This window comes from Pan paniscus, chromosome 2 (assembly GCF_029289425.2).
Source record: "Pan paniscus chromosome 2, NHGRI_mPanPan1-v2.0_pri, whole genome shotgun sequence".
In the NCBI taxonomy this organism is placed as follows: domain Eukaryota; kingdom Metazoa; phylum Chordata; class Mammalia; order Primates; family Hominidae; genus Pan; species Pan paniscus.
The window spans coordinates 191,188,928-191,214,908 of NC_085926.1; the positions used below are offsets into that span (position 1 = coordinate 191,188,928).

At 38.5% G+C, this 25,981-nt stretch overlaps 2 protein-coding genes across 4 annotated transcripts in view; one reads left to right on the plus strand and one right to left on the minus strand.

Moving 5' to 3' along the window:
• Positions 1-14,015, plus strand: part of PLAAT1 (phospholipase A and acyltransferase 1) — a 40,681-nt gene extending 26,666 nt beyond the window's left edge. For 2 of the 3 annotated variants that reach the window (XM_003807660.4, XM_034957915.2), the window contains one exon: positions 2,956-3,910. In XM_003807660.4, coding sequence (XP_003807708.1) covers positions 2,956-3,057 — 102 coding nt within the window. In that variant the 3' untranslated portion in view covers positions 3,058-3,910. Of the gene's footprint in view, positions 1-2,955; positions 3,911-13,519 lie in introns of those variants that run through there. The other variant, XM_055110793.2, reaches the window with a different exon arrangement.
• Positions 3,091-25,981, minus strand: part of ATP13A5 (ATPase 13A5) — a 108,477-nt gene continuing 85,586 nt past the window's right edge. Inside the window, exons 26-30 of the mRNA XM_003807659.5 lie at positions 22,281-22,455; positions 17,271-17,473; positions 11,737-11,825; positions 9,122-9,202; positions 3,091-7,653 (exon numbers count right to left, since the gene is read on the minus strand). Of these exons, the coding sequence (XP_003807707.3) occupies positions 7,393-7,653; positions 9,122-9,202; positions 11,737-11,825; positions 17,271-17,473; positions 22,281-22,455 (809 nt within the window). The 3' untranslated portion in view covers positions 3,091-7,392. The remainder of the gene's footprint in view (positions 7,654-9,121; positions 9,203-11,736; positions 11,826-17,270; positions 17,474-22,280; positions 22,456-25,981) is intronic.

Sequence of the window (25,981 nt, forward strand, 5' to 3'; positions counted from 1 at the left end):
ATGAATAAAGCCTCTATAAACCTCCATGTGCAGGTTTTTATGTGGACATAAGTATTCAGCTCCTTTGGGTAAGTACCAAGGAGCATGATTGCTAGATCATATGGTTAGAATATTCTTAGTTTTGTAAGACACTGCCAAACTGTCTTCCTGAATGAATGTATCTTTTCACATTTTGCACTCTCAGCAATGAGAGTTCTTGTTGTTCCACATCCTTGCCAGTGTTTGATGTTATCAGTATTTTGAATTTTAACCATTTTAATAGGCATCTTGTTTCAGTTTGCAGTTGCCTAGTTACATGTAATTTTGAGCATCTTTTATATGCTTCTTTGCATATCTTCTTTGATGATGTATCTCTTGATGACCTTGCCTATTTTTTAATTCAGCTGTTCATTTTCCTATTGTTGAATTTCAAGAGTTCTTTATATATTTTAGATAACACTTTTATCAGATTTGTCTTTTACAGTTGTTTTCTCTCAGTTTGTGTCTTATCTTTTATGTATTTTTCAAAATTTCTAAGAACATACTTTACTCTCATAGACCAAACAAATTATGAAAATATCTCTATCTTTGTCAGAGATGGCCCACACTCTTCAGTGGGCCTGGACAAGGCAACACATGAACACATCCTGATGGTGCTTCGGTGCATATGACTGCAGCCTTACAAGGCCTTAGGAAAGAGCGTTTTGATAAACCTGCCACACGTCTGTGTCCCCGCTACACTGCTGTCTAGACACAGCCACTCCAGGTTCAGCTAATGTTTCATTAGGCCAGGTACAGATCCTCAGAACGAGGCCTTTATTATGGCCCATGGACAGAAAGCCCTCTAAAGGATAAAGAATGCAGAGTTGGATTTGGTGACCTTATAATCCAAAGTAAGCCGTGAAGTAAAAGTTCTTGTTCATGTTGGTTCACCAAGAACATCCTGAGATGTTGTAATCTTGCACATCACATCCTATTACTGCTAACTCCAGTGGGTTGTCCCAATTACATGAGATTCATTATCTAGAATGAGACTTGAAATAAATGAACATTTGGAATTGGGGAAGCTGTCTTAAAGTGGCACTGCTTAAAGTGGCTTTATGATCATGATATCTGGCCTGTGTCATCTCTAGGGATTTTGGTTTGGGATCAGGTTGCCCATCCCCCAACCAGGCCTCTTAAATTTGTCAGCTTTCATTAACATCTTGTGTTTCTAGTGGCTGAAAGATACCTAGTCAGTTAGGTCTGCACCTAGCTGGGGCCACACCATCTATAGGATCCTGCCATTTTCCAAGGGCCGTACCCTACTACCATTTGACACCTCTATTTAAAGACACTGATTGCACCTTCATTTTTTTTTTATTGACTACCCCATTTCTCTCTATTAGACCTTCTTGGGATCTCACTATCTGCTGGAATTGTACTAGGGTTGGGCTTGATCCCTGTCTAATTAGTGACTCTTCCCCTTCTTTGGGATTTTATCTTATATCCTGCATCTCCCTGCCTCTTCTCCCCCGCTCCCCCAATGTGGCATGTGGGTGGCTCTGTGCTACAGTGAATTCTGATTATCTCCTAGGAAATAGTTTAGGTAAGGATTAGTTAAAATATAAATAAAATAGATAAGAAATCAAATAAAATCAAAATTATAAAGTAAAACAGGATTTTTCAGGGTTAGTGCCAAGTTGTTTGCCCTTACCATTCTCCCTGGCATCTGGGGGTTGGAGCAGAGACAGTGGGCCACAATTACAGGCCTAGTCTCTGCCCACCACAGGATGGTGTAGTGGAATGAACACATGCTGCAAACACATGGAGCCAAGACTTCTGTTGTGTCCCTCTTTCCTGGCCCTGGCCCTTGTGCCTGTTCCTAACAGGGAAGCTGCAGTTAGGGAGGTAGCATTGTGTTGCAGTAATACGTGGGTGGCAGGTTCCACGGTGGAAGGCTGTGGTTAGACAGAGGGCACGCTCAAATATGACCTGGGTTAGGCTTTCCAGCTCTTAGACTGGTTCCCCAGAGTCATTTGGGAAAAATGTTTTGCTTTATTTGAAAGACCTGATTCTTCAATCCCAGAGAGAACGAATGTTTTCAGAGTACCTGATAATTCTGAAGTGTCCGAATGTGACCTTTGGGTCATCAAATTGCACTCAAACCCATTTGAATGGAAGGCAATATTAGTTGAGTGCCAAGAATACCATGAATATTCATTAGTTCTCTCATCATCATGATGATTAATACCCTTAAAGCTATAAATGTCTGGATTCCTTTATGGACAGTTGATCTTGAGAGTGGTTTGTCTACATGAGAAATTAATTTTTGACATGATAGTTAACATCAGTATTGGCTTTTTTTGAAATTTGTTTATCAGAAGAGAAATTGTGTCTACCAAATAAGAGCTTATGTGTATTTAGCTCAGATGACATCCCTGAATTATTTGCTATTTGACATCCCTGAAACACACACACACACACACACACACACACACACTCTTACACGATACTTTGGTGTAGACCCAACCAATCCAAAGTGTTTATTTAAGGGGCAGGAGCTGCATAGGAGAAGAACGTGTGTTTCAGAAGACTCAACCTATCTTTAAACATCTTCGTGGAATGATCTCAGGCAAACTACTTCTGATATCCCAAGTTTTGCAAAACAAGAGTGGTATATTAACCTCTTTCACCAGTGTACTATTATGATTAATGGGAACTGTGTTCATAATTAGTTTATAAACTGTCAGAGTGCTTTAAAAATATGAGGAATATATACCCATGTGTACGTATCTACATCTTTGACATAATTGTACAAATTATAAATTTATTTCTTCATCTTTATGCAGAATTTTAATTTTGCATTGTACTTTAAATGTATCCATTGTACATTAAAACAGGTGTTCAGTTTAGGAAACAGGCTAAAGCTTCATTTAGGACACAGATGTCTTTAGAATATGATGTGTTTTTTGTTTACTTCTTGTTTCCTTATAGGCCAACCGAGCGATAAGTACCGTTGAGTTTGTGACAGCTGCTGTTGGTGTCTTCTCATTCCTGGGCTTGTTTCCAAAAGGACAAAGAGCAAAATACTATTAACAATTTACCAAAGAGATATTGATATTGAAGGAATTTGGGAGGAGGAAAAGAAACCTGGGGTGAATACTTATTTTCAGTGCATCATTACTGTTCCAGATTCCTATGATGGATGGCAGGCTCTTTAATAAATTGCTTACTGATATTATCTTATCATTGAGCCAATGAAATTTTTTCCCCCTGCTAGCATAGATTTGCTGTGGCAGCTTGAACGAGAAGCAGTAGTCTTTTGAGTGAGCCAGCAGAAGATCTTAACAAAATCTCATCACATTTTATTTCTACTATAAATATTATTTTCCTTTTCCCCAAGGGTGGCCATTTTGCCAGAGGCATGAAAGACTATTTATATATGGTTTTGAAGGAAATTTTAAGAACCCCAGATTGTTAGAGTTGACATCTAAATTCATGTTTCTTTTCTTGTTGGAAAAGAAACTGGGAAATTTAGCATTTTGGTTAGGCAGTTTGAGGGACTCTAATTTACAAGCCTTTTGGGGAATGCACCCTCATCTTCTTCCTGCCTGTGTAGATGAGGGTGGATGGGAAGAGGAGAGGCTGTTTGCTCCAGGGTTTCAGTTCCGGTGATTTGTGTGGAATCTACTTGCTTGTCAGGAGGACATGACAAGTAAGAGTGGGCTGTTATTTCTACAGTGTTACATATTATTCCCTTTGGATTTTGAAGTGTTTCAGGGATTTGACCTTTTAACCTTGAGAAGCAATCATTAAATGTTTGTTTAAAATGCCATATTTGGAAAACAGTATCTCATATTCTTCAGACTTTTTTACAAGCCAAGGAATGTCATAATTTTATTCTCTCATTTTATTATGTGTTGAATTAAAGACACTGCTTTTTATGCTGCTCCAGTGAAATTCTTGGTTGCAGCAGGTGGAGAAAGGGGGAGTACAGCTCTCTCTAACCTAGGATTACATCAGACATTATAACATGACCCCATAAACTACACCACCAGCCAATGACATCCATCTTATGCTATCATCGAAAGCTTGGCATTAAATAAAGGAAATGTTCAAGTTAATATTAGGGGGTTGATACAGAGAAAGCTAGGAATACAGTACATAATGTAACTGAACGGAAGACTCGGTGAAAGTCTTGTACCTATTAAACTGATTTAGATTTTACCCCAGGGCCAGAAATACTCAACAAGCTAACTGCAGGGTTAATAATAATGGTAATGGAAGGAGTTGTGTGCTGCAGTCCAGGCCACAGAGACCCTATATCTCGTCCCTTCTTTTTCAATAATTCCTTCCCTTTCTTATGGCATCAACTCTGTCTCCAGTAACCCTCAAACACTCTCTTCTTCCACTGGTCTTCTGTGGGGGTGTGAGTGTCTCCTACCAGGAACCAATGAGAGAAAATTTCTCTTTCATTTTTACTCTAAATTCAAGTCTCTGTTCCTTTTATGCCTTGTTCCCAAGTAATAGTTAAAAACCACAACAACAACAGGCCAGGTGCGGTGGCTCACACCTGTAATCCCAGCACTTTGGGAGGCCGAGGCAGGTGGATCATGAGGTCAGGAGATCAAGACCATCCTGGTTAACATGGTGTAACCCCGTCTCTACTAAAAATACAAAAAACTAGCCGGGCGTGGTGGCGGGCGCCTACAGTCCCGGCTACTCAGGAGGCTGAGGCAGGAGAATGGCGTGAACCCAGGAGCGGAGGTTGCAGTGAGCCGAGATCGCTCCACTGCACTCCAGCCTGGGCAACGACAGAGCGAGACTCCACCTCAAAAACAAAACAAAACAAAACAAAAAAACCCAGTTTTCTAGTATTGTCAAGTTAAGATGAGCCTGGCAGTAGCATAATGTGTTACCTTTCCCAAGGTGCCCTTTTCAGTAAAGGATGCCTACACGGGGCAAATCTTAACCCGAAGCAGGGGAATTACTACACCCACCAGTGGGAGAAGGAGCAAAATTTGAAGTCAAGAACCTCCTAAGAGCCTCAGGTGCAGCCTTTCTGGAGAACTCTGGATGTCTCCACTCCAGAAGACAGTCCTGTCTGTGCTAGATAATGTCATAAATGCACTTTTAAATTAAATTCATGGATTCATGTTCACATTGGTAGTGTTTGAGGGTGTGGTAGTTTTCACCCTTAGAGGTTAGCTCACAAAGTTAGCCATCAGTTTCCCATAAAACTGGTTACTCTTGATGATGGCCAGCTTAAGACTGTCCAGCTTGTTTTTCCTATAGGTGATTATTTGATATCATGCTCATTGTGCTTTTATGAAATGATTTTCCCAAGACTATTAAACCTTTCTCTGAGTATATTTTTAACAGTCAGGAATGGAGTTCAACTTTATCACATTCTAAGAATAAAAATTATGAAATAAAGATCATTATCAACCAGAAACCTTATAGGTTGTAGGAAAACCTGGGGGGAGAAAAAGCCTATAACGTTATTGAATCTATTTTTTAAAAAATCTTTTTATGCTATTGAAATGTTATACAGTGTATCAATTGAATCTTTTCATTCTAATACTCAAATTACTAAATGCAGATGTCAGCTCAAGGAACCTGAACTACCATTTTTTTAGTTTGATACATAGTTTATAATCATAAACTAGAAATCTCTTCTTTTTAAAACTTTTGTCTTGTTACCAGTAGCTGCTAAATTATACACATTGTAGAAATTATTACTCTCCAGAGAGCTGTGAATACAAGCAAAGGTTAAAAAGCAAACAAAATGTAAACACAGAGGGATTGTTTTTATAGGAATTTGCATTTATGCTGGTGGTTTGTGTAACGTTTATAATATGATTTACAGTAGCAAATTTCATGTTGAAACCATTTATCATTCCTAAAGATTTCAGAATTGTAAACTCAAGGCTATCATACATTGAATCCGTACATCATGGTATTAGGTACATAATTGGCACTCATGTAATGGAACTGGTTAACTAATTGCCTATGGTCTGTTAAATTAGCAAAATTAGATTTATCGTTATAAGGAAAGACTAGTAGGTAATTTAAAATGTTCACTAGAAATAAATTTTCTCTCAAGTTTATGGGGAGGGTGATATATAAAAGGTAATAGTGTACAGAATATATTTGTAAAGGATGCACCCTTTCATGTGCTATTTAATATGCATCTAGTAAGATGATTTAGATAATTAAAAGATGAAATAGAACTTAAGATTGTTTAGTAGCCTGAGAACTGTCATGCTGCAGTTACAAATATTATAAGTCCCTTTTCTAGCATTATGAGTAATGTTGAGTTCTGGACAACTTTTAAAGTTAGAGCTTTGAGGCTGGGTGCAGTGGCTCACTTGTGTAATCCTAGCACTTTGGCAGGCTGAGGTGGGTGGATCACTTGAGGTCAGGAGTTTGAGACCAGCCTGGACAACATGGTGAAACGCCATCTTTACTAAAAATACAAAAATTATCTGGGCATGGTAGCGGGTGCCTGTATCCCAGCTACTCGAGAGGCTGAGGCAGGGGAATTGCTTGAATCTGGGAGGCGGAGGTTGCAGTGAGCCAAAATTGTGCCACTGCACTCCAGCCTGGGTGACAGAGCGAGACACCATCTCAAAAAAAAGCTTGAGGTTTTCATGTGTCAGTAACAAGCAGTAAATGTTGCTATGCTTCTTTAAGTAAAAGTATCTTTTTACAGTTTATTTCATTACCTTTGTGATCTACTCTAAACTTTCCTGTTCACTGGCCCCCAAACACTATACATTGAGTGATGCCAAACTTTGGTGGAATTTGCTTATATATTAACTGTGCCCATGCCAAGATTATATGGAATTAACAAACATCTCCTTCATTCTACCACTTCCACACAATTCTGGCTTATGATAGTTAGGGTTGAATTTCTGAAAGGGTTGAATATCTGAAGTAAATGTTGGTCCTTGTTTCTCTATGAAAAGCATACCAGTGAAACAAAAAGAGGAACTGTGACCTTGGGAAAAGATATATATGTAAATGTTCTTCACAAAGATTTAAGTAAACTTGTGACAACTAATAGTAAAACTTTCAAAGACCAAATGTTGCCTCAATTTTTCTTTTTTCCATTGATGTTCATACTACTAATTTGACTACAGTACCATGAAAGCTGCTCATTTTAAACAAAATAATGCTATGCAAAATGAATACAGTTTATTGAAAAGGATGATACAGGAAATGCATTTTTTTCTCTCATTGGTAAAGCATACAGTCAGAATAAGCCTATCTAAGGTCCCTTGCTGCAAGGTTTAATTCATTGAAAATAGACTTTGAATGCTTGAATGGAGAGAGGAAAGGTAAGGGGAGAGTATCATCACTTCTCCACAATGTGTTAATTTTGGGGAAAAAAGCAATGCTGTTCAGCATGTACGACAACAATTCTGATTACAGCCTGGCCCAAAAATGCTGTTCTGTGGGTTGGCCTCCCAATTTGAGTTTTCTTTTTGGAATCTGTTCATGGCTTTCATAGCCTCCGTTGATATAGAATCCATTTTTGCCATCACCTGAATAATCTGTCCTGTTGATGGGAGGCCAGGTTGAGTCTTCTGCTAGCTTCTTTTGCCAAGTCCTATATTGACTTTTAGAGTAGAATCCAAATTCTCTTTTGATCAACAGCCAGAGCTCATGATTTTGAAGGATGGAATCCTGAAAAATCAGATGGGAAAACAATCAATTTATTGCGCAGGTCCCCCTGCAGCCAGGCCGCTGGCCACCACAGCCACCTCCTTTCCCCAGGCCTTCCTCTGAGGTGTGCTCATTGCTGTTGCATCTACCTCTCCTTTCCCAAGTTCTGGAATTCTTCCCTTAAGAAGCTAGAGGGTGCTTGTTTTCACGGAAATCTGCCAGAAGCTTCCAGCATTTCCTTTCCACACATTTCCTGGTTAAGTCCCGGCTAGGGATTTTCTTAGAATGATTTTCCCGTCAGACTGAAATGGTAACAGCAATAACGTGCTCAAAATGAAGAAAAGAAAAATCACCATTAGCCTTGCTACCTGCCACCTGCCATGTAGAAGGTGTCTAAGCGTTTGTTGAATAAAGTGTTGAGCTCTAGAAATCAAATGGTTATTGGTTTTCATTTTTTGAGAGTTTTCTTTTGTTCACATGCCCACACAGTTTTTATCCATTTATAGTAATGAAATTGGTCAAATTTTGCATCCCAGTTTTATTTATGCTAAACTTTCTGTGGTAAACAATTTTTATGTAGCTTTAGCCTTTAAAAAATTTTATTTTATTATGGGAAGAACGTAGGTACAATATGATTAATAATGATTTTTAGTGACTAGCATTTCCTCAAATTGCTGTATAGCTATTTAAACAAACAGCATCTCAACAACACTTAAGTTGAATGTAATATTTTGCCACTGTAGATAATATTATGATAGGTGCCTTCATACATGTAGTATTTTTCTCTTCTTTTGGGTTATTAAAACATAGTCTCAAAAATGGAATCCCCAAGATAAAGAGTATGAGAAATTTTAAACATATATAATGAGGTGTATATATATTTTAAAATTTGGTTGATCCCTTTTCCAAAAAGTCTTAAAGCACATGAGTTAAAATAAAAGTCTCCTTTTACAAAAAAGAACTCTCCTTTTACAAAGATAGTACTTGAGCCTCTTATTAAGTGGGTAAAGTCATTTAGTGACACTGAGTAGAAAAGAAACACCGTAAGAGGAAGACCTTCAAGAAAAGGAATTGACTAGAATAAGCAACGGCTTCTCCTCTTTGTTATGGAAACCCTGCGGAAGGCAGTTCTTCACTCTAAAAAGTCTCATTGGGTTTTAGGGTTGGAAGGTCACCTGGTCTAGTCTTTACTAGATTGTTGAAAATATTAGAAAAGTGCAATACAGTGCATTCATGGAAGCAAAATTAGAGTTCATACATGTTTTGCTTTCTATGCAGAAGATATCAAGAGCATTTCTATGCAGACTTCAAATAATTTTAAATCATTCCCTCCAAAATTTTCCTCCAAAAGAATATGTACCATTTTAATAAACCCTTAATAACTGTCATTTTGGGGGATCAAAGTGGTTGCTCTAGAAAATAAGCACGTGCTGAAAATGAGATCCTTAATTTGTTTATCTTCCTAGAAAAAATATAGAGATTACTTTACCTCTACAAAGAAAGCCACACAGAATTGGGTGAGGGCTACCACCAAAATTAAAACCCTCCACGATGTTATGGTTGGGATCAACTGTTGAAAAACAAATACCATTATTATATTTTGCACACTTCACACTTTGAAAAAAGACCATATTAATTATTTAATTTATAGATTTGTAATAACTCTCTGAGCTTAGTGGTGGGCATTACTTTGTCCCTTTACAGATAATACAACTGAAGGACTCAAAGCCTATAAATAAATGGCAGAACCAGAATTCAAAGGAGAATGGACTACCTCTTGGCCTGTGTACCTTTGACAGCCTCATGGTGCCTACTGAGAAATGTGCCCTGAATCACAAATATGAGACAGGACATTTTGGAGGCTATGTGTCTGTCTCCATTTTTATCTTTTCAAACAGAGAGAAGGCTAAGATTAAATCATTCATCAAATAATGTTAATATTTCCAATTCTCCCAAAGCAAATTCTACCTGGAATTCATTCTTTAAGGAGGACAGAGAAATGTAAGTATGTTTTGATTGAGACTAGATGCAGATTGCTTCTGGCCCTATGTCTGATGGGTTAATGAAAGTTGAATGAACCCTCCAAACCCACCAGTTTTTAAAATTTAAGGGTACACATTAATCATTAAATATGCTTATTTAAAGTGTGAGAGCCATAACTTCCCACGGCTGCATCCATAGCAAAAGGCTAGTTACATAGCCTTTTTTCTGAGACCCCACCCAAGAGTGGAATATTTATGGCTGACTGCGTGTGGGACTGAACTCCCTTGAGAACAAAACTCACTGACCCTCCGTAGTATCTAAATGCTCATCCCTAATTCTCACCCCTATGCTGATACGGGTTATTTCAAAGTAATACTTTGTCATTTTTTTCCCCAGGTGGAGACAGTCTTAATCAAGTTGTGAAATACAGCAAATTGTAAAGGGTTGTTTGGATTAAAGGGTTGTTTGGAAAAGCTGAGTCAGATTCTAGCAGAGAACCTGGCTGTTTTTCTCATGGCTGCCACCACTCCGATCCAGAACTAACTCTTCTCCATCCTTTAACCTGGAAGTCACTTGATTTTGAATTATTTGTTTGTTTGTTTAATTTTGAGATGGAGTCTCTCTCTCTCAGGCTGGAGTGCAGTGGCACAATTACAGCTCACTGCAACATTCTGCCTCAGCCTCCCAAGTAGCTGGGAATACAGGCACCTGCCACGACACCCAGCTAATTTTTCTATTTTTAGTAGAGACGGGGTTTTACCATGTTGGCGAGGCTGGTCTTGAACTCCTGACCTCAAGTGATCCACCTGCCTTGGCCTCCTAGAGTGCAGGGATTACAGGCATGAGCCACCATGCCTGACCCTGGAATTATTTATTTATGCAATGGTCTTCTCCCCTAGCTTCTAAACTACTTGAGAGCAGTGACCACACCTTATTCATCTTTGTAACTTTAGTACCAAACTCACTCTGGAGCTTCGTGTTTGATAAATGAATGACTTGGGTTTTCATTTCCTAATTGCTTGTCTCTCCTCTCACATGTAGTCTTCCTGCCGTCATCTAATTAGTCTGTCTTCAGAGCCCTGCTGAGAAGCCTGCTCAGATAGCTTCATTCACTCCATGTTGCCCTTGGCATAAAGTCTAAACTTCTCTAGCTGCCTCCATCCATCCATGCCTGCCTTTATTATTCATTCTTGTTCATACTCCACAGCACATGGCCTCAGTTTTAGCCAGTCTTCTAGTGCTTGGGTAAGCCTTGCTTTTGATTTCTGTCTCTGCCACCGTACATTCATTTGCATTTCTAAAACAAAAGCTCTTTCAATCCTGTCTGCGTCTTAGGCTGTTCTTATTGGGAATATCCCTACCTCCTACCTGGCAAAATGTGGCCTGTTCTTTTGAACCCAGGTCAAGTTGCATCTCATCAATGAAATGCCTCCCATGACAGCTACAGTCCACAGTGGGGCCTCCTTCTTCTATGTTCTTCCCAGTTCTGTCTGTCTTCACACTCTTTTCAAGTATGGATAGCCTCAGGTAGCGTTCAAGTATGTCTCATCTTCACAACAAATCTATGACTCGGAGATCAGGAGCCAACACTTCTCTTTTATTTCTCTCACAATACGGGGTCCAAGAATTAGTTCAATAGCCTTGATGAATTAGATTTTAACCCAGGGCATCCTGGATCAAATTATATCCACTGATATAAAACTTCATGTAGTCAATATCTGACAAAACATGACTGTCTTATAAGTCTATGTTTTCTTTCCCTTTATAACTACATTATAAAGGATTTCTATGATATGGTTTACTTTTTTGAAAATTGTACTTGGAAAATTATTGTATTATTGCATTAATTTTATTGTATTGGTATAACATAGCATAATAAAGTATCCAAACTATTTCAGGTAGGTACAGGATAAATGTACCCAATAATATTAATAATATGAAAACCATTAGAGGCCAGTATAGGTGAAATCCAGATATCTTATTTGCCCTTCTAGTATATAGAAATAGCCTCACAGTATTTGGTGGTCAAAGAGAATACAGTAATAATTGACTTGTGAATTACAATGAATACATGGTCCATGTACATGAGTCATGCCAGATGTGCAAATGAATGCCACTTACCTCCATTCCACGGTATATAACTTGAAAGTCAGAAAACAGAATGAAAATTGTGAGGCCCAAGGCAGCTAGCAGCAGAAACGAAAATATATCTGAGGAAATACCAAACATTATTTTTAGATATTAAAAGAATGTTTCATATAATTTGGCACACATTGCAGAATCAATTATCTCTGTTGGGCAAATACCAGATATATCTTCAGATGTTTTGATATATCCTCATATGTTTTGAAATATGTTCTAATGCTTATAAGATGAAGGTAATATCTTAGAATCTTTCCTTGAAAGTCTGGATGTAGAGACTGTTAATCAAATGTATTACAGTAACCTCCATAAAGCAGCTGCCCTGGTGCACTATCACTGCGTGTCCATTGAGTTGTGCTTGCATGGGATAAACAGTCAGTGTTCTTAGCACCATCTCATTCTTCCCCGTTGCCTAGAGAATAAAGTTCAGGGATCCTCTATTGACATTCAAGGCCTTCCACAATCTGGTCCCAATCAGCCTTTCTAACCTGGTCTCTGACTGCTCTTCCTTATGGGCAATTGGAAAGGTAAACCATAAAACCTCCAGCTTCCATGGAGGCCCAACACTCTCCAGCTTCTGTGTCTTTGTTTAAAAAAAAAAAAAAAAAAAGCCCTGTGTACCTGTGTACATAATAATCTTCCTGTCTTGGCATGCTCCAATTTTTCTTTCCTTTTTTTTTGAGACAGAGTCCCTGTCACCCAGGCTGGAGTGCAGTGGCACGATCTTGGCTCACTGCAACCTCCACCTCCCTGGTTCAAGCAATTCTCCTGCTTCAGCCTCCCAAGTAGCTGGGACTACAGGCGCCCACCACCATGCATGGCTAAATTTTTTTTGTATTTTTCATAGAGATGGGGTTTCACCATATTGGCCAGGCTGGGCTCGAACTCCTGACCTGGGATCCACCCGCCTCGGCCTCCCAAAGTGCTATGATTACAGGCGTGAGCCACACCCCTGGCCTCCAATTTTTCTTAAACCAGTTAAAATACCACTTCCTCTTCAAAGAGTAATACTCCCTTACAAAAGCTTATTTCATATAGTATGTGTCATATTCTGCTTTGCATGATCTTAATTCATGTATCAACTGGACTGTGACCATTTGAAAGTGGCTTTATCTCTGGTCTCTGGAACTCTGACTTGAAAAAGTAAATGAGAAATTAGCATGTACATCTGTTGCATTTCTTCTTTCCATCCTGCCCAAATTGTTTTAATTTTGGGAGCTAAACTTCCCGGATGCACTGTGCCAGCATCTCTGTTCTTATTTCCAACCTCACCCACTCCTCTGTCAGAGCCTTTAGCAGAGCACTTTAGAGACGGTACCTTAGAAATATTTTTTTAATAGAATTATCACCTTCAGGCCCAAACAACAGCATTTAATCAGCATTGCCATGATACAAATGATTCTGACAATCCTATAAAGTTATAAATAAATGAACAAACTAGGTTTTCTCTTACACTCTACCTCATTTATTCAGTGTTGATCTACTCCTCCCACCCCCAACTCTCTACAGGCCTATACCAACCAGAAATCTGAGGCAACTGCCCCTTGATAGCAGGCTCTATTTTTGAAGTGAACAGAGTTCTGTTTTCATCCTTGAGCACCTACACACACCCTCAATGTTTATTCATGCCTCACTTTATGTATATAAATAAATGCAGCACGTCTCAGAAGTGCTTGGGAAGGGTATGAGGCAGACAGAAGAAAAGTAGGAATTGCATCTCTCAGGATAAAGCAATCTAAATGGCTTGGTGATACGATTTCAGGAAATAGCTGTGTGGATTTTTCATTTACTTCATGGATTTGGAGTCCCAGGAACGCAGAAGCTGGGAAGAAGAGGACACCTGAAAGGTCCGTTCTGATGAAGTCCTAGACCTCACTAGCAACTGGGGCTGACTGGGGTGCACATCACTGTCTAATGGTCTAAAAACTAGGCCTCGCCTGTGCACAAGTGAGCAATGTAGAAACAAAATTATAAGGTCATCTTTTAAAATTCAGCTTTGATTGAAAAGATGTAATAAAGATTTGAATGTTGGCTCTTCTTGGTTAGTTGCTGCTGCTGCTGAGGAAACATGAAAGAATAGGGCTCTGTTAATGCAGGTGCTTTAGGAAAGCAAATCCTGTGTAAGCCATTACACTTTATTTTCAGGTAAGGTTAGTAATGTTCACATTTGTTTCCAGAAAAGTTAAGCCTCTACTTTTTCATAAAGTTGAGCTTCTGTCAAAGGCTGTTAAAAAGGGCAAAGAGTTTTCTGTTACATCAAAATAAAGTTGCTTGTATATTTTAATAGTAGTTCTAAAGGCTTTTGACTTATAACCTGAGAGTATATGTTTGTTATCATATTACATTTGTTAGCATACCTGTATGCTAAAATGTAAAACATTTTACATTTAAAATTATCAGTTATGTCTGGTATAGGGGTTTGAATTTACCCACAAGCTTTAAGTCACTGTGAGGTAACTACCTCTAATTCACTCAATTCATGTAAAAGGACTTTGCAGCTACTATTAAAATTAAAGTACTAGGCCAGGTGCAGTGGTTCACCCCTGTAATCCCAGCACTTTGGGAGGCCGAAGCGGGTGGATCACGAGGTCAGGAGTTCAAGACCAGCCTGGCCAAGATGGTGAAACCCTGCCTCTACTAAAAATACAAAAAAATTAGCCAGGCGTGGTGGCGGGCACCTGTAATCCCAGCTACCTGGGAGGCTGAGGCAGAGAATTGCTTGATCCCGGGAGGTGAAGGTTGCAGTGAGCCAAGATGGTGCCACTGCACTCCAGCCTGGGTGAAAGAACAAGACTCCATCTCAATAATAATAATAATTAAAGTACTAGGCAACAAATATATTCTGCTTGTAAAATACATTTATAATTTTAAAAATTATTCATGTATAACAACATACATTTCCTGTGTATTAGTAATAATTCGTTAGAAAATATAATGGGAAAGTCATTCACAATATGAGCAAAAATATAAAATACAAAGGATTCGTTTCTTTTTTTTTTGAGACGGAGTCTCGCTCTGTTGCCAAGGCTGGAGTCCAGTGGCATGATCTCAGCTCACTGCAACCTCCGCCTCCTGGGTTCAAGCAATTCTCCCTGCCTCAGCCTCCCAAGTAGCTGAGATTACAGGTGCCCACCACCATCCCCAGCTAATTTTTGTATTATTTAGCAGAGATGGGGTTTCACCATGTTGGCCAGGCTGATCTTGAACTCCTGATCTCAGGTGATCTGCCTGCCTTGGCCTCCCAAAGTGCTGGGATTACAGGCGTGAGCCACTGCGTCTGGCCCAATTAGTTTCTTAAATAAATGTGCAGGCAGGATTTGTAATGGAGAAAACAACGAATATTTGCTAAGAGACCTTAACAAAAAGCAAGAATAAATGGGGAGACATGACATGTTCCTAAATGGGAAGATTAAGTTATATACCAATGTAAATTCTTCCCAAAGTATCAAAATCCCAAAGGGAAATTTTAAAAGCCTGGCAATTTATTCTAGAGTTTATCTTAAAGAATGAACAGGAAAGAAATAAATACATTTTTTTAAATGAGGAATAATGAGGATACACTGATCTTGCCACTTATTAAATAAAACTTATTATAAAACTATAAGTTTTAAAGTATAGTGGTAAATCAAGAATAGACTGATATTTAAAAACAAAAAAGATAGTATGGAAACTATATAGACATACACATACAAACAATGCATAATATAAATGAGGTACAGACAAACACATATATGAAGATAGGATGAAGGTGGTATATTCAGTGGAAAAATAATTGAATATTAAAAACTCAATAGTCAATAAAAGCTGCTAGAAAAACCGGTTGACTAGTTGGAGCAACTTGTTTTAATCCCTACCTCAAACTATACACCAAAATTAACATTAGATTTTAAAAGCACTTTAAAACTAATTGTGATAATCTATCCTATTTCATAATTAGAAAAAACTTCCTGTGCATAAAGACAATGGAAAAAAGATCACAAAAAATAAACAGCTCATACAAATAAATGAGAAACAGCAATCCAACAGAAAAAAATAAGTTTAAAAATGTAAACACACAATTCACAGAAGAAGAAATTGCTAATGACATGAAAATACGTTTCTCTTCACTGGTGATCAAAGAAATGCAAACTAAAACCAAAGAAGACACTGTTTTCTAAAATCTTATCAGACCAGCAGAAATTTTGTTTTTTAACTAGTACTTCCTGTTGGATATAATATTAAGAAGCACACCCTCTCCAAAACAACTGATAGAAGTGAAAATCAGTACAAACTTTCTAGAAAGCAACTTTAAATTGTGTATTCCAGGCTTTGACATTTTCACACTATTTTACCAGTTTACTGAATTTTCTTATCCTAAGGAAATAAGAGGCTAAGTCAAAGTAATTTACACAAGTATACTTTTATAGCATTATTTATCATACTGAAGCCAATTGCATGATAGGGTGACCATCTTTATCATGCAATATCTGGATAGGTATCATGTATCTAGTTTGCCTTGACATTCTCTGTTTAAGCCTGGCATAATTATTAATAGTGTCTCACTTCACTCCTAAAGAGTGTCCCAGTCTGATCAGTAATGATGGGGCATATTCTCTGGCTTCTTTGGCCTGAGGATTATTATTATTATTATTATTTTTTGAGACAGAGTCTTGCTCTGTTGCCCAGGCTGGAGTGTAGTGGTGTGATCCTGGCTCACTGCAGCCTCAACCTCCCAGGCTCAAGCAATCCTCGCACCTCAGCCTCCCCAAGTAGCTGAGACTATAGGCAAGAGCCACCATGCCCAGCTAATTTGTAAAAGTGTTTTTTTAGAGACAAGGTCTCACTGTGTTGCCCAGGCTAGTCTCAAACTCCTGAACTCAAGCGATCCTTCCACCTCAGCCTCCCAAAGTGCTGGGATTACAGGAGTGAGCCACCACTCCCAGCCTTAGCTGGGAGGACCTTAATTGTAGCTTTGAAGAGTTTTTTAAAAATTCTACTTAAATTAATACACAGGGAAAGTAAGTAAGATTTTTTGAGCCCCTATTATAAGTGCCAGACCCTTTACATAAATTGTGCTAGGCCCATTCCATAAAATGCTTTGTTTAGTCCTTCCCTCAGGACTTAACAAATTAAGGATACTCCCTCCCATTCTACCGATGAGGAAATAAGGTCATAGAATGGTTAAAGTAACTTGCCCAATGTTATAAGGCTAAAGAGGTTAATTTGCATTTGAATTGGTTAGAAAGCCTTTAATAAAATATCTTCACATGCATGTATGTGTTTAAAATGATTCTTGATGACTCACAATAGGACAAGACTCATGTGACAGTTAAATAATGTCTGTGCTTATCTGCAAACAAGCAGATTTTCTGCACGTGGGCTCTACCAACTATGACCACTGCATTCAACAACAATTTTAGAGTCATGCAATTGTTTCTTCCTCAGCCCATCATTTCACCAGTGAGGTACAACTCTAGGGTGAGAAAGGGAATGGGAAAATATTCAGAAAGAAAAATTAAACTTTATATACTTACAGTTTGTATAGATGGGCTTTCGAAATGGCTTTCCCTTAGAAAAGATGAATGCTACTGTGATATAGTTGATGGTGGTGATGGGCCACAGTGTGGTGGTCTCAAAACTTAAAATTGAACCAGGAATCAGAGTTGCATTTCCAGTCCAGTTTCTTTCCAAACTCACATTTGTTGAAAAATTACTTTGGTTGGCCAGAAAACACTCACTACAAAAGAATCACCAGTGTTTATGAAACATTTTATTCCATTTTTGTCCATTAGGTGAAAAAAAAATAGTTTAATCACTACCATGGGATTTTAGCTTTCAAACTATGTCAGCCAGTAACTACCAAGACATACTTTGTTCACCTCTTGCTATGACAAAGCAGAAATAAAAGGAAGTCAAGATTGTTCTTTGTCTGGCACTCCGTTTAGAACAAGTGATCTACCTTGAAAGGGCCTGGATGACAATATTTTATGAATTCCTATCAATTCAAAGAGTAAATAGACCATGTCAATTAAACTGTGTGTGTGGTTTTCTCTTTCGTGGACTAAACAAGACTCCTAACTTGAGTTTTGAGTTTGAGTCTGCCACTCCTATTTACTTCCCTCAGATAGCTAAAGGATCTTCCTGAAAATCTGAACATGACATTCTGCTGCTTATAAGGGGTCTGCGGCTCTATTTTGCTGATAAATTAAGCTCAAACTTCTCCAACTGGCCTATGAGATCTTTGCATCCTTGTCTCAATCTACCTTTTCAGTCTTACCTTTTGCCACTCCTCCCATGCTCTATACACTCCAAACATATAGGATTATTCCCTGTTCCCCACGTATCAATTTGCATACCTGCTGGGTTGCATGTGCTATTGCCTTTAACTGCGATATAACATCCGTCCTTCAAACACCTCTGCATCTGAAATGCCTTTACTTTTGCTGGCAAGTGGTACTAGTGCCCACAAAAGTAAAGACATTTAAAAAAATGTTATCTCAGTTAAAGGCAATAACACATGTAAATAAAGAATTGCAAAACAATTACTTTAGCAAGTTCATTGTTTTACAGTCCTTTATTTACATAATTTTATTTTACATCTTTGGGATGTGAGTTCCTAGAATATGGGATTTTTTTGTGGTTTTGTTTCTTGGTTTTAATCGGATTTACAATAAATTTTTGGCACCTAGCAAAGTGAGGTCACATAATATTTACTCAAAAAATATTTGTCCAAGATATGAGCTTTCCCAGTCCTGATAGATCTATTTCCAATGTTCTTTTTTTTCAGTAATTAAACCTACAAATTAGTTTCCACCAGCTTTCTTGTTCAGCTTGAAACTTTTAAACCACTATTACAACTGTTTATAAATAAGATTCATTTTCTAACGTGAACTCAAATGCAAGACTTAATACTTATTATCCTGGGCTCCCTGTAGTCTAGAAATGCTTTTTGCACATACAGGCACACTTTGCTTTATTATGTTTCACTTTATTTTGCTTCCCAGATATTGCGTTTTTCTACAAATTGAATGTTTGTGGCAACCTTGCATCTAGCAAGTCTATTGGCACCATTTTTTAATAGTATGTGCTCACTTTGTCTCTGTGTCACATTTTGGTAATTCTTGCAATGTTTTAAACTTTTCGAAATAATTACTACCTCTATTATTGTGATCTGTGATCAGTGATCTTTGGCATTTCTATCATAATTGTTTTGAGATGCCACGAACTGTGCTTTTATAAGAATGCAAATTTAATCGATAAATATTGTCTGTGTCTGACTGCTTCACTGACTGGCTGTTTCCGCATCTCTCTTCCTCTCCTGGGGCCTCCCTATTCCTTGAGAGACAATAATATTGAAATCTGTTCAATTAATAACCCCACAGTGGCCTCTAAGTGTTCAAGTGAAAGGAAGAGTCACGTGTCTCTCTCTTTAAATAAAAAACTAGAAATGGGTAAGCTTAGTGAGGAAGGCATGTCAAAATCCAAGACAGGCCAAAAGCTAGGCCTCTTGCACCAGTTAGCCAAGCTGTAAATGCAAAGTAGGAGTTCTTGAAGAAAATTAAAGGTGTTATTCCAGTGAACACATGAACGATAAGGAAGTAAAATGGTCTTATTGCTGGATATGAAGAAAATTTTAGTGGTCTGGGTAGTGGATCAAACCAGTCACAACATTCCTTTAAGCCAAAGTCTAATCCAGAGTAAGGCCCTAACTCCCTTCAATTCTTTGAAGGCTGAAAGAGGTGAGGAAGCTGCAGAGGAAAAGTTTGAAACTAGCAAGAGGTTGGTTCCTAAGACTGAGAGAAAGAAGGTGTCTCCATATGTAAAAGTACAAGGTGAAACAGCAAGTCTTGATGTAGCAGCTGCAGCAAGTGGTCCAGAAGATTTAACTAAGACAATTAATGAAGGTGTCTACACTAAACAGCTCTCAGTGGAAATGAAACAGCCTCTTCTATTGGAAGAAGATGTCTTCTAGGACTTTAATAACTAGAGATAAGTCAATAACTGGATTCAAGGCTCCAAAGGAGAGGCTGTCTCTCTTATTAGGGGCTAATGCAGCTGGTGACTTTAAGTTGATGCCAATGCTCATTTGCTCTTCTGAAAATCCTAGGGCCTTTAAGGATTATGCTAACTCTACTTTGCCTGTGCTCTAGAAATGGAACAACAAAGCATGGATGACAGCACGTCTGTTTACAGCATGGTTTACTGAATATTTCAAGCCCACTGTTCAGACCTACTGCTCAGAAAAAAAAGATTCCTTTCAAAATATTACTGTTTATTGACAGTGCCCCTGGTCACCCTTCAAGAGCACTGATGGAGATGTATAAGGAAATTAATGTTTTTGTGCCTGCTAATACACATCTATTCTATAGCCCATGGATCAAAGAGTAATTTCAAATTTCAAGTCTTATTTTTTAAGAAATACACTTTTTAAGACTATAACTGCCATAGAGAGTGATTCATTTATTGGATCTGGGCAAAGAAAATTGAAAACCTTCTGGAAAGAATTCACCATTCTAGATGTCATTAATAACATTCATGATTCATGGGAGAAGGTAAAAACATCAACATTAACAGAAGTTTGGAAGAAGTTGATTCAACCCTCTTGAATGACTTTTTGGGGTTCAAGACTTAGGTGGAGGATGTAACTGTAGATATGGTGGAAATAGCAAGAGAACTGGAATTAGAAGTGGAGCCTGAAGATGTGACTGAATTGCTGCAATCTCATGATAAAATTTGAGTGGATGAAGAGTTGCTTCCTATGGATGAGCACAGAAAGTGGTTTCTTGAGATGGAAGCTGCTCCTGGTGAAGATGTTGTAAACATTGTTGAAATGAAAACAAAGGATTTAGAATATTATATAAACTTACTTGACAAAGCATCAGCAGGGTTTGCGAGAATTCACTTCAAATTTGAAAGTACTGAGATGGGATAAAATGCTATTAAACAGCCTCACTTGCTACAGAGAAATATCTCATGAAAGGAAGAGTCAATCAATGAGGCAAACTTCATCGTTGTCTTATTTTAAGAAATTGTCACAGCTATACCCCAACCTTCAACAACCACTACCTTGATCAGTCAGCAGCCGCTCAGCTTGAGGTAAAGGCTCTCTACCAGCAAAAAGATTATGACTTGCTGAAGGCTCAGATGATCATTAGAATTTTTTAGCAATAAATTATTTTGAAATTAAGGCACGTACTTTTTTAGACATAATGCTATTGCACACTTGATAGACTACAGTATAGTGTAAACATAACTTTTATATGGACTGGGAACCCAAAACTTCATGTGACTTGCTTTATTGCAATATTCACTTTATTGTGGTAGACTGGAGCCAAACCCACAATATCTCTGACGTAGGCCTGTAGTAGATGTTCCATAGTCACAAAGCATTTTTACAAAAAGAAGAACAGACAGACTAGATGGCCTGAATTACAGAGTTTACAACCAAAGAGTATCTAGTCCAATATACTTACATTAAGGTAATAAAATTGAGGGCTAGTATGGCACATCTAGTTAGTGATAGAGTCAGGAATTCTTAGAATTCCTGATTTCCTATCCAACCTCCTTTGGCTACAACATATTGTCTTCTAGGTTCAGTCAAAACTTGAGTTCTCTGAGTATATGCACTCCAATTTTGGAAAAAATCTAGTGTTGAAACAGAATGAGATTCTATATTCCTAGTTATACTTAAATTGCCAAATTTTTTATCTAAATGACAATCTGATCATTTGCTAGTTTTCAATCTGTTTTACTGATTTCTGGTGCTCTGTGGAGTGAGGGGCAGTTTGCACATTTGCTATTTCAAAGAGAGCAGCTCTTTTCCTGCCTTTTCTTTTATCGGCAGAAAGACTTTGTCAGCAAAATAAAGCTTGAGCCATCGGCGCTATAGCCTACCACAAAAACATTAAAGCCCAGGGAGGTAAAGAGACTTGTCCTGATTCTAGTGTTCCAATTCAATCAGAACAAGGATACCATCAATTCACATTTTAACTTTAACATTCATTTGGGAAAAAACAAAATAAACAAATCTCTCTCATATGTCTATATCAGTGGCCTGCAAACTACAGCCCACAGGCCAAATCTGATTCATCACCTGATTTTGTAGATAATGTTTTATTACAATACAGCCACACCCACTTGTTTTACCTATTGTCTAAGGCTGCTTTTGTGCTGCAACAGTGGAGTTGACTAGCTGCAACTGAGGCCATGTAGTGCACAAAGCCTATTTACTATCCGGCCCTCTACAAGAAATGTTTGCCAACCCCTTGTCTATAAAATATAGAGAATACCAGGGAATTAATATATTCATTCAGCCAACCAGTTGTTAGATCTATACATTAACAACCAGTGTGACAGATCTCTTCCCACCCACTCCACCCCAGTAGTCCATGGATTAACTGTGTTCTGTCCCATCATTTGAGTTTTGCAGCGACACAATTTTATTAATTAAAAGTTTTAGGATATATGTTCAAGCCAAGTTATGCAATGTCATTGGATATTTATTAAATTACCTTTCGAAAGCAGCACTAAGAAAATGAACTTACCTGTATTGGTAGACCTCACAATACCAAGGCTGCTGCTTCACATAGAGAAATGCACTGATCTGCACAATGCAGGAGAAACAGGAATTCAAAAATATTGAAAGCAGTAAAGGGGGAGAAAGGAGCTGTCCTGCTGGTCTATATGGAGCCAGCTTTGGGTAGGCATGAGTTGAACTCACTGAAAGACAAATACATTTTTTTCCTATTACAATCTTATCATTGAGAATAAAAGGTTGAGATTGAGATGCATATTATCTTGAGTCTGGCATTGGGATTCAGACTAAGCAAACACAAACAGAAGATTTACACCTAGGTAAGCACATTGCCTGGTGGCACATCCAGTTCCACCAGCCTTTGTCTCTTCCATGCTCTGTCTTCACCTTCAGAAATAAAAAAGTGGGTTAGGAAGTTATGTAATTAATATATTTACCATATCGCATGGTGCAAATATTTTCTCCATAACCAGACTGACCAGAAATTGTGTGTAAAAGAGGGAAATGGCCTTGCTCGTGGGATAAGCAATACTAATATGTCTCAGTGATGACAGGAAAGTGGAGAGTTAGAATGAGGAGAATAAGGAGGAATATAGCTAGATTCATCTTCATATGCTGGATAATTAAAAAAAAACACTCACTCTATTATTCATTCAGCCAACTTTCTCTGAGCATGTCAATGAGCCAGGCACTGTGATAGATGCTAGAGATGCATTAAGTATCTCTCTGGATACACAGGTGAATGGGGGACTGCTGATGTATGTTACATTAAGAAAAAGAACTCATTAAAAATATTGCTTCTAGATAAGAGTGTTAAACTATATTGTATTTTTGATTTCAGGGCTTTTTAAAATTTAAAGCATTTGGAAATGGGCAGAAATTAAAAAGAACAACAATTTTAAAAAGACGACTACATCCTTAGTAGCTACATATATGAACATGCTGATGAAAATGAAATGTATTTGCTTCTCAAGGCAGAGCAGGAAGGAAGCATGAGGAGGACAGGAATTTGAATTTAAAGACTGATATTGTAGTCATGTTTCAGTTCCTGTCTTCATACCTGTCACCTCTTCCCTTCTCACAGCTTATCACTGGTTTGTTTGATGTAAGGGAAGAAGTGGGGTGTGCATATTTAAGTTTGTATTTATGAGTGTACAGGTAGAGTAGTGGTAAATGAGTGTCCAATGTGGGATGATAAAACTCTACAGTAGGTCTTTGCTTTGTTCAATATGTGTTCTGGGGTAATCATGTAAACTCCTTGGTCCTTGATTTTCTCACATATAAAATGTGTTGGAATGCCTAAATGGTACCCAAAGGCCCTTTCAACTCTTTTATTCTAAAGCTCTATGACTAAGTCTTTACCTATCCCAGATCAATCAGTGTTTTCCTGGCAGGGTGCTGGGCTAGAGTCTGTGGGGTATGCAGAGATGAGAAGGACATTCCACCTGCCTTCAAAGAGTTTGAAGTCCATGAAAGACACAGACAGATTGTGTAATAAAGAAGCTGGCTGGCTTTTCCTGGGATGTATCCTCTAAATCTTTGAAATGCCCTGAGTGATAGGAGTATTTTTCTTATGCACGGGGGGCCTTGAGAGTTTATGCTAACAAGATGACTCATGGTGGGAATGACGAGTGTTTGTGTTACGATGACTCAGGAAGGGTCCTGCCAATGCCCAAAAGACCATCTGTGATTAGAGGGCTGGAACTTTGATCCACAAGATATCAGCCTGACCTCCAGATAGGGGAGTGGGGTTAGAGACTAAGTTTGACCTCACAGCCAATGATTCAATCAATCGTGTCTACATAATGAAACCCTAATAAAAACTCCAGACACCGAAGCTCAGTTGAGCTTCCCTGGTTGGTAGAACTCTGCATATTGTCACCCATTGATGTGCCAAGAGGGTGAGGCATCCTGACTTCACAGGGAAAGGACAATGGAAGTGTCTCTCTTGTTTGAGACCCCTAATAGACCTTACCCTAGGTGTCTCTTCCTTTGGCTGGTTCTGATTTATGTCTTTTTGCTATAATAAAACTGCAATCATAAGTATAACACTTTCCTGAGTTCTGTAAATTGTAGCAAATTGTTGAACCCAAGGGAGTAATGGGAACTCCTAAGTTTGTAGCCAACTAATCAGAAGTTCAGGTGGTATCGAGAGCCCCACACCTGTGGCTGGTGTCTGAAGTGAGGGCATTCTTGTGGAGGCTTTAGCCTTAATCTGTAAAGTTTGGCCTAATTCTGGGTGGTTGGTGTCAGAAGCCATTGCTTGGGTCCACGAAGAAGGGGTACACAGTGTGGACTGTGATCAGGGCTCAGGAGAAGTGCAAGGAAATTGTGCTTTCAGGTCACAGAAGGCAGAGGCTTTAGTGCTTGGAGTTCTCTCTGTATTCCAGTATCCAAAGCAGAATGTAGCTATAAATTCATAAAGAGGCTGCAGGTAGTGGAGAGAGTAAAATTGCTTCTCTGTGCATCTGGCTTCTACTTCTTTGGTCTTCTCGCTCATGCTCATTGTAGTTTCTTGCCTTTCTTTTACACAGTAACTGTGGTAGACTGAATTGCTGGCTTCAGAGTGGTGGGGTGTACTTTGTCATCCCTTAATTTTGGGCTTCCCTGTGTGACTTTCTCTGGCCAAAGAGATGTTAGCATAGACTTCAAGCATGCTTGCACAGCCGGGCTTGCCCTGTGGCTCTGCTTTCTGTGACTCACAATGAGAAAACACCAAATCTGTCCGTTCAACCTGGCCTCAGAATGAAAAATGTGGAGTAGACCTGAATCAAATCCAAAAGCATTAACCAAGATCAACTGATCTACATACTAGAGCGGACTGGCTCAGCTGAGCTGACCTAGATCAGCTAAATGACAATCAACTTACAAACCCATGAATGGGGAGAATAACTGCCTGATGGAATAAATGCTGAGTTTTGGGGGTGGGTTGTTACGCAGCATTATTGAGGCAATACCTAATGCATACAGGGTTCTTATGCAGAATATTCTGACTTTTTCCATGTTAGAGACTCTTACTACTTCTGACAGAGAATCTGTATACCTGATTATAAATAAAATAATTTTATAGCTACCATTGTAGGACATCTGTTAGGTTCCAGAGGCTCTAATAAGTGTTTATAAACATGATTTTTATTTCCTTGAAAGCAAAGTAGGTAAATTTTACAGGTGAAGAAACTGAGGCTCAGAAAAGTAGTTTCCTTTGCTTAAAGACCCACAGTTAGTGAGTGACAGCATGGCACTGGAAACCCCAGTATTTCTGATTGTGAAGCCCTATGTTCTCCGCTCTACAGCATATTGCAGTATGATGCATCTCAAAAATTAAAAGAACAAAATGGCAAGCCCTGCAATACAAGCTTGGACAGTAGTACCATTTATGAGGATCCCCCCAGAAAACTTTTCTGCATTATCTGGGTTTCCTTAAAATGATGATGATATATGCTATCAGATTGCATTCAGAGGAATACTAACTTCTGAAGTGTTATATGGTATTCGAAATTAATCATTCTCCCTTCTGAGTTCCCACAACACATTACTCACATTGCTGCTATAGTGCAGGGTGTCTTGCATTAAATCTAGTTGTTTACATCTGCACTCAGCAGACTGTGAGCTCCCTGAAGGAAGAAATCCTGTCTCATTCCACATTCTGTTTCTTAACTAAACCCAGCACAGGATCTATTGCATGGGAAGACTTCACAGTTTCAAATTCTA